We start from the raw sequence: 9,527 nt of genomic DNA, 5'->3' as shown, positions 1-9,527 counted from the left end.
AACCCTGCTCTCCTCTAGTGTTCTGGATCTCAACCATTAAGTAGTAGCCACACCTATGGTTCAGATTTTTGTTGGTGCCTTGGAGTTGGGCATGTCCCCTTCTGTCTTAGGTTTTTTTTTCTCTTGTTGAGATAAAATACTCAAAACCCAAAGTTAAGGAAGAAAGGTTTATTTCAGCTCACAGTCTGTAGAGGTTTTAGTCTACAGTCAGCTGGTTCCAAAGCAGGGTGGTATGGCAGAGGGGCATCACAGAGGAGAAATAGATCTGACAGAGTAGAGGAGGCAGAAGGCAAGAACAAGCAGTAGCAAGCTTACCTTCCCTCTCTTCCTTTTGCATTCCACCTGGGCTGTAAGTCTATTGATTGGTGTGACTTAAACCAGGGTGGGGCTACTATCATTCACAATCTTAATACCAGCATCACATCACTTAGTATACATCCACACCCCCTAACACAGCCATCCTCTGAAGTCCCCACCTATGACTGCATGGGGCCTGTGGGCAGGTGTGTGTGTGTGTGTGTGTGTGTGTGTGTCTACATTCAGTCCATAATAATACACGAGCTCACTATTGATATAGACCCACTTGTGGACCAAGATTCAACAGCTGGTGTAGCCCAGACCTATGGACCAGAATCAACTGGGAACATATTCCAGGAGGACACACAGACTTTCAGTAAGTGAGGGCTTTGTTTCAGGGGAGGTGGACAGGCATTGCTACCCCCCTTCTCCTGCATGCCTCAGTGAAACCCTGCTTTCCTCTAGTGTACTGACTTCCACAGGGAATAGACACAACTCTTTTACATTTATTCTTTTTTCCAGAATTCTCTACTGCCTCGGTGTTGGACATGTCCCCCTTTGACTCTGTGGAAGAAACCAGTGAGGCTACAGGTCAAGAGTCCTTCCTTCAAACATGTGGCACCTATTTATTTTCTTTTATTTCCCCTTGATTATATATTATTGCTTAGGAGGTGCTGTTGTGGTAACTAATATTTGGGAATGATACTGCTGGTCTGTTCTTTGTGGTAGGGCAAAATTTTGGCAAAAAAAGTTTGAAAAATGAGAGAAACATAAGCATTTCCCAAAGCATTACTGACAGCTGGAATTTGATGACTTCCTACACTGCTGATCCCTGATATCTGTGCAGTCTTCCTGGGAGCCATTCTCTGGCCTGCTGTAGGGGAAGAGCTCTTTGGTCCCTCCATGGGGTTGATGGATGTGGTGAGGTGCACGGTGTTAATCACCTCATTTTCTTTTCCAGATTTGTGTGTATGCTTTTTTGTAATGCTTTTGGTAATTGTAAAAGTCATTTGTATCGAGACTGAACAGAACAAAGGTTTAAAAACTTTATGAATGAAGCATTGGTCCTTTCTGATCACGCTCTGTCACAACCCTCTGTAGTTTCTCATTTTTTATCTGACCCTTAGTGAAGGGGTCATAAGACTTCAATTTCTTCTTCCTTCACAAACAAAACCCTATAATTTGAAGGATGTCTGAGATTTTTGCTAAGAAAGGACTTGGGTCACACCTAGGTTTCTGAATGATCTGGTTGTACCTACAAATAATAGCTAAGCTGTTAGCACTGCTGTAGGTGCATTGGAACATTGCAGGTAGTAGTTGGAGGAATCTAGAAGTTGCACTTTAGTGGAAGCTGAAGGACCTATTTGAATGAATTTGTCTGTATGGATTTAAATTTTGATGGTAATCGTCTTCACAGAAAATATGTTGGAGTAATGGAGTCCTACTTCAGGGTTATGCCCTCTAGTGGTTGCATACAAATAACTGATGTCCTGTACATACTCTGTGCCCGTCTTGGCATGTCAGGCATATGTCCTCTTTGACTGTGAAACCAGGAAGCAGCCTCACAGCCCAGATCCAGATGGTCGTTTCTGGAAACAGGAACCACTGTTTCCACCTCTGCCTAACAGGAATTGATTTCTGACTACAGCAATTACAGCAAACCCAGACGCTTCTGTTCTTAGCAGGAAGAGAAATCCAGGAGATTTGAATGTTTTAAATTAATGAATTTATGTCATTATTTCTGGCATATGTCATTCCTTCTGATGAGCTGAAGAGTAGCAGAAAAGGCTAAAGATCTGACTTTGAGGGGCTTTCTGTGGAAGGATCCTAGGCATTCTGCAAAAGTATACTTTGGTACCCTGCCCATTTCACATCCTTCTCACCCAGGCAGTGTTCAATGAAAACTCAATATACTCTTGGAGCGAAGAGATATGGTAGGAGCTCAAGAACAAATGTCCAGTGCAGGTGCTTCTATGAGGAACTTCTATGTATGAGCAGAGACGAAAGCTTTCACCAAGTTCCCCTGAGGTGCGTTTGCATTGTAGTCCCTGATAGGAGTTCAGCCCGCCAGACTAACTTAGAGGCTAGGAGCAAGAATGTTTCACTTAAGGCATTTAAAGCACAAGAGAAATGAAATGCCACCCCAAGGTCACAGTGGGAAATGACAAAAGATGAGCCTGGTCTTTTGAGCACTGGGTTCTTTTGGTAACTCTTGTTTTGTTTTTAATTTAGAAAAAGAAACAAAGTCTACAGCAAGCAGGGCTACCTATCTGGCATCCTCCACTTTCTGAGAAGATGCACATGTTTGAAGAAGCTATCACATACCGCAAGAGAGTGCATAATTGTAGAAAAGTAGTGAAAAATTAGATGTACCCAGCTGAAAGGAAACATCAAGACATGGATCTTGGATGAGTGCTGTGTATTGTACATGCATAAGAGAGGGGCATTTCTTAGCTCCATCCCATTTAATATGGGCTTAATAAACTTTCACTGAAATGCATTTTGAGAGTTTTCATTTTAGAAGAGAAGAGATTGCTTAGTGGCTTTGTGTTAATATCCATAACAATTTTATTCCTCTGAGATGCTTTATAAACAGGATCTAACCTGTGAGGGCCCAGAGGAGAACATGAAACAAGCCCATAGGAAGGGTATTAGTTTTCCTATTGCTGCTATGATATATCACCATGCAGTCAGTAACTCAAAGCGACATGATTTGTTTTCATACCGTGTTGTATCTCAGAAGTCTGAAATGGTTCTCATGGGGTTGAATCCATGTTCCAGGGTGGAGTTCTCTTCCTCGGGCTCTAGGGAAGAATCCCACTTTCTTCCTTACCTTCCTTGGTCCTTTTCAATCTTCAGAGCCAGTGATGGCCAGTTCATTCTCCCATGCCAGCTCATCACTCTGTTACACACTCCTCTGCCTTCTCTTTGCACATTTAAGGGAATCGTAATTACAACAGACTGCTGGCACAATCCAGGATGATCTCTTATTTTAATGTCACTTGACTAAGAAACTTAAGTCCCCTTTGCCATGCAATATACCATAGTGTCTGGTTCTGGAAATAAGAAGTGCACATGTTTGGGAAGCCACTGTTGTCAGATTACAGACAAGACAGACCTCTTACCAATTTCCACTGGATTTGATTTAGTGGGAAGCAGAGAGAGTCAACAAGCTTTTTTATGATGACGTTAAGTTTTTTCAAAAAGATAAATAGGGATTTATATAAAATTTGGCTTATAATATTTCCTTATCAGTCGCATTTTTAGTGTATTTCATTGTGCAGGTTTTTAAATGGATGTTATAGGTCTTACATTATAGACATATAAACTATAATTTATATGTCTTATAAGTTTGATATAACATAGTTCAACTGTGTTAAGTTATACAACATAGCTTAAAGTCTAATGCAGTGCTGTCTCATGTTTAATGAGACATGTTTAATGAAAGCTTCACAAACCTTTCCTATATCCATGACTGGGTTATGAAGGATGTTTGAGGATATGAGAGGAATCTACCTTCACTGAGAGTCAATGACAAAATAATTATGCAGAGCAACACAATAATCATATAGCCAGAAGTTTTAGGAAAATAGAAGCTCAGATTATGTATCAGAGATAAGTGCATTTATTTGCTAATTATATCATCAAATTGCTTAGTCAGTCCAGTGTACACAATGACTCTTCCAGTTTACACGATCTCCACCTTAGACAATGGGACTCAATGCAATCACTCACTGGTAGCACAAGTTTACCCCCCAGCCCCCCATCAATATTCATCTTCCTTGGAAAACATTACTGCCGTATTCCACACAGACCAGAACAGAAAGAAGCTGAGAAGATTCTGCATTTTCTCACATTCAGAAAACTCACCACTCTTCAAGGAAAAGAGAAACAGGTGCTAGGTGGAGACATGAGGTATGACATTTACATCTTACAACAGGTACAATGAGAAAATCTTAGAGAATTTTAAGCAAAAAAAGTTGTGTGATCTTTATCTTGAAATGGCCCCATTGGACATTGAGAGGAAAGTCATGAGGCCCTCAGTAGAGGGAAACAATCTCATCAGGACTGCTAGGGGCTATTAAAGCCCTTGGAGAGAAAATCCTTGCTGAGCCAGAGTCGTGGAGGACACTGGGCAAGTGGGACTTTTTGATATATTCTGAAAGTAGAGCCAGTTGGATTTGCTGATGGACAGTGCCTGAGTGAGTGAGAAGTCAAAAGCGACTCCTGTACTTTTTCTTAGGAACTGGGCAGAATGAGTGGCACTAAATGAGAAAAGATTGGGAGGTGTTACAGGCTAATTTGTACCCTAAATCTGACTACATATGGAGACAGGAACTTTCATAGATGACTTGGTTCAACATGACTGTTAGGGTAACCAGAACCTAGTGTGACTAGCATTCTTACAATAAGAGGACATTTGGACACACAGAGGGACAGGAGGGATTCGTGTACTCAGAGGGGACCCCATTTGGACATGGCAAGGAGGTGACATTCTGGAAGCCATGAAGCTTTTGAAAACCATGAACCTGCTACCAACTTAACGTCGGACTTCTAGTTTCTGAACATTGTTACAATAAATTTCTGGGTTTTTGCCACAGAGTCAGTGAATCTGTTCTTTTTCTTTCTCCTTCCTTCCTGTTTTGGTGGCCACTGGAAACTAATATGGGGGAGAGCAGGGTGAATGATGTGGACATTACGAGATCATATTGAGGCTTGTTATCTTTGAAATAGATTCCAGAAGACACATGTGTGGCTGGAGGAGTTCTCACCTCAAGTGGCTCCAGCTCCCTGCCACAGGCTTCTCACTCCTTCCAACCCATTCCCTGCAACTGACTGCCTTCTTAGTTCCTCTAACTTATGTTTTGATTGCGTTTGGTGCATCCACAGGTGATATTTTCCTTTCATCATGAATTAATCTCTTCACTCATTGCTGACATTATGGAAGGTCAGAGAAAGGGCTTCAGCTGAGTGACCTTTGTCAGAATCACTGGCTCTATTCAAAGACTGTTAAGCCAAGAACAAGGCTTACTTCTTCAGGCTGCTGCTTTTGCAGCTGCCCACAAAAGAACAAGTCTGCCTGGCATGAGCCTCTGTGACTTTTCACTGAACTTCCTTTTCTACCTGATGATCTACCATATGCTACCTGTGGGTCCCTTCTCATGTGGCATCTACAAAAATGAGAAATAAGTATGGAACTAAACACAGTGGCATGCAAAGACCAACCCATTATTTGCTGTCTCTCATAAAGCCTCAAAGCACAATCAGAGCTCTTTGCTGTTCTAACCACCAGAGAAGAATTGCCAATTGCTAATATTTTCTCCCTTCTACATACACTCTTCAGCAAGGCATGGTGCTGCCCACTGTAATCCCAGCTCTGGGGATGTTGAGGAATTGGGTCATCAACAGGAGGCCAGAGCTACAGAATCAAAAACTGCTTAAAACTAAGAAGAAAAGTCTCTTATTCATCTCCGGGTAAAATCATCCAGTTGATCATCCTGTCAGAGTCACATTGTCTACAGCAAACCCCACTGTTTAAGAGGCTGCCAGGAATAGTATTTTCAGCCTTGCAGAAAGGCCCAGGAGAGACACAGCCCCAAACCCAAGGGTCCACATTGGACAAGGGAGCTATCTTTAGGATGTCCAAGCACGTGGCCCTGTCTCCCACACTTCCAAACAAACTATGCTCAAGTTATCTATAGCCTGCATTAAATTGAATCATTACATAAACCAATGCATGATATGAAGTGATAACAGGCAGCTAATTATACTGACTGATTTACATTTTCATGCAAAAGGTGCTCAGGTAACCAATGGCTGCACAGCACTTGAAAAGAGAGCTGCAAGTGAAGCTATCAAAAGTGGATTTTGAAAACACATATAGTATGTTATCAAATTTTAAAAATAAGAATGAGCCTAGTATGGTGACATCTGCAAATGCTCATAAATATTTTAAAACCAGAGACAGGAGGATTGATTGTAAGTTTGAGGCCATCCTTGATAATTGAGATCCTGACTCAAAATGAAAAGTAGAAAGGCCTAGGATGCACTACAGTGCTTCTGGATTCAATCCTCAGTACCACAACACACCCGACCCAAGCCCACACAGAAGAGGCAGTGATAGGTACTATGAAGCCTGATTTAGAGAAATTAAGTGAAGCTGTTCTACACAAATAAATGGATAAAAGGGGAGAAAAAACAGTAAGGATTAATTCAGAATACAAAATATGCACAAATTTAAGCCACAACAAAAGAGTAACAAATACAGAATATTGAAGACAAAGTGAAATGAGGTCTTCAAAGGTGTTGTAGACTACCTGATCCAAGTGGATACTTGTGATCAATCCAATCTCAGTGACGATGATTCAAAATATTTTCTACACACAAGAAGGTCCCTGGTTCAATCTTAGAGAACACGCTGGGAAGTGGAAGGAGTGTGAAAAAATTCACAGAAACACAAAATAGCATGGTTCATAGTGAGAAATATATGTTTCTGTACCTGAGCTGTAGAAATGCTGTGGAACTACTCTGCCCACTTTCACTATAATAACCCACAAAGCTGCAAAGAGCAAAATGGTCTTCACGAGCATGAACAGTTCAGGGCTCAAACTTCTGTTACATGGCTTGAAGTGTGGAAGTGCTTAAGGAATTACAGAATTGAGCAGAAATGACATGTATGTCACCAACAATTTTGGAAACATACACGGGGACCCACATATCACGATTCATGGAGTTTGAATGGTACTAACACTAAGGGATACTGACCATCTTCAGTTTGGGCTTTAGGGTGACTGCCTACACACTTATGTATATGCATATGGACCCCTACACACACACACACATACACACATACCCCAAATAAATGGAGTCACAGTCTCATTGAATAGATTGAAATTCAAATATTGATCAAATTTAATTATACTATCTGTGCTTAATTCTTGCACACTGTACCTTCAGCACTCTGGGGCAAGGTAAAAGTTGAATCTTTGAGATCTGAGACACTGACAACCTTTGCAGCACCCCATCCTGCTGGGCCAAAGTCCCAAAGAGGAGTCAAGGATGCAGAGCGTCGTAGAGGGTCATGCAGCTGAAGGGGCCATTGTTCTGCTTGGCTTTATAAAGCCAGGTTCCTCCTGTCCCCAACTCAGACTCAGGAGCAGCTCCAGAGCCTCCTGCAAGATGCTGGTGGTCCTGCTGACAGCGGCCCTGCTGGCCTTGAGCTCTGTTCAGAGCTCCAATGAAGGTACAAGCAATGGGGGTGAGGCTGTGATATGACTCTGCTTGAGGCTTGGAGACCACATTGGAGACTGTCAGGGGAAAAGGCAGGGAAGGAGATGAGAAGAAATACTGGGCAGTGGGGGTCTTAGGACAACTGTAAGTTATGTTCTAATTGCACGTTAATATTTTAGACTTTATTGAAAGTATAATTGCAATATCATAAAAATGGGACAGGGGAATAGTACGGTAACTAATGAATGTTCAGCACATTGTCTTTGTGCTATCAAGGAAGGAATGATAGGTGAAAACGCTCAGCAGAGAAGCCAGTTGGGAAGGGACAATTGAAATTATAGTAGCCAGAGGAAGCTGTTATGGTAGCCCATGGCTGTAATTCTAGGCCTGTGGAGACTGAGGCAGGAGGATTAGCATGAGTTTGAGGTCACCCTGGGCTACCTAGTGTGGTCAAGGTCAAGACAACATAAGGAGACCATGTCTCAAAAAGAATTAGAAAGCTAGCAGCCTTGCTGCATGGTAGGTGAAGGACTGATGAAGGAGACAAATACACATCAAGGTTTTTCGAAATGCGGACTCAGATAATGAATTGGGCTCTCTCTGCAGAGACATACTGAAAGCATCAAAGGGAAAGTGAGAGGGCTCCACTTAGAGGGTGTGCAGGCTGCAGTTGGAAGGTTCTTTCACCACAGGACACTGATCAACCTTGAAAGGCTGGTGACTAATTTGTATTTTATCTTGTGCTTTATTTCGTAGAGGTCATCTATGACCAGTCTTCCACTGATATAGCAGGTAAGGCCAAATTCCTGAGGAGTCAACATTCGTTTCCCACTTTTCTTTGGGAGTCTTTCAGTTCTGCGTGATCATATCATTGACATTTCCTTGGAAGGAGTGAGCATTACGCACCTGAAAGCCATAGGAAAATCTTGAACAGCCTTGATTCAAGGGACTTAGACCAGGGCCACACACTTGAAACAGGGCATCTTGCTGCAGTGACACATGAGGAGGACATCTATTTCCCCCTCACAGAAGCAGCTGCACATAGGGACCCACAAATGGGAAGTGTACAGATTCCACCTCCTCACAATACTGACAGTTGGTCAGTGGCTTCATTCTTGCCTGACGTTCCTCTCTAGAATCATAGGGCTTCAGGCTGGAATGCACAGTACTGTATGTCTGTGGCCCTTTCCTTTGTATTTTTGCCTATTTATTTCTGTCTCAATAGCTGGTAGAATTTGTCAACGCCATTTAGGAGATCCTGTGGCCATCACTTTCTCTCCTTTGCTAAGACTCTCCCTTCAGGGACCGAGAGCCCTCAGCAAGCAGATGCACTTTCAACATTTTATGATGTTCTCATGTAGAACTGGCAGGCGAACAGACATTTATGATCTCTGTGCTTTGCTGCTTTTCTATCTTTGGAGACATCCTGGGCAATGGTGCAGCATTGAAGACATCCTGTTCTGGGGTATTTAAGGGCAGATACTTGCCCCAGGTCCTAGAAGTGAGATATTCCATGTAATAAGTGTATGAATGCATGGGAATTTTTCATGAATTGTCAGAAGACCGGAGAATGGAAAGCTGCAAATGATCAAAGGATGATATGCACATGCATGGAGATGCCTAAATAAAAGCCATTAATCTCAACAACATGCATGGAAAAATCAAAAATTAAAAAATGTAGGGAGCAAAGGAAGTTGGAAGGAAGTTAGTAAGTGAGATTAGGTTTTGGGAGAAAAAGACCATGTGACAAGATCAGACAAGAATATAGGAAGAAGAGTGTCAGCCAAAAGCTCATCTACTGTGTGTCTTTCCCATAATGATGTAGAGGAACAAAGTCAGAGTGGTGATCAGCATCCACAAAGACCACCTCTTGGAGGACGGCCACCTAAACCACCCCCGGAGGAAGAGGATGAAGACCAAGACCGAGACGAAGACCAAGATGAAGACGATGGTTCACAGGATGAACCACCCCAAGAAGGAGACCAGCAGCAGCCTCCTCC

The 9,527-nt window shown here is 42.4% G+C and overlaps 1 protein-coding gene across 1 annotated transcript in view; it reads left to right on the top strand.

Moving 5' to 3' along the window:
- Positions 1–9,527, top strand: part of LOC102027736 (proline-rich proteoglycan 2-like) — a gene marked incomplete at its 3' end in the record, with an annotated part of 191,411 nt that extends 181,884 nt beyond the window's left edge. The window contains 5 exon segments of the mRNA XM_013511283.1: positions 578–673; positions 820–888; positions 7,446–7,540; positions 8,284–8,319; positions 9,353–9,527. Coding sequence (XP_013366737.1) covers positions 7,477–7,540; positions 8,284–8,319; positions 9,353–9,527 — 275 coding nt within the window.

This window comes from Chinchilla lanigera, unplaced genomic scaffold, assembly GCF_000276665.1.
Source record: "Chinchilla lanigera isolate Chin_1 unplaced genomic scaffold, ChiLan1.0 scaffold00012, whole genome shotgun sequence".
Lineage (NCBI taxonomy): Eukaryota > Metazoa > Chordata > Mammalia > Rodentia > Chinchillidae > Chinchilla > Chinchilla lanigera.
The sequence above is the reverse complement of the archived record's forward strand: the minus strand, read 5'-3'. Positions and strand labels throughout refer to the sequence as shown.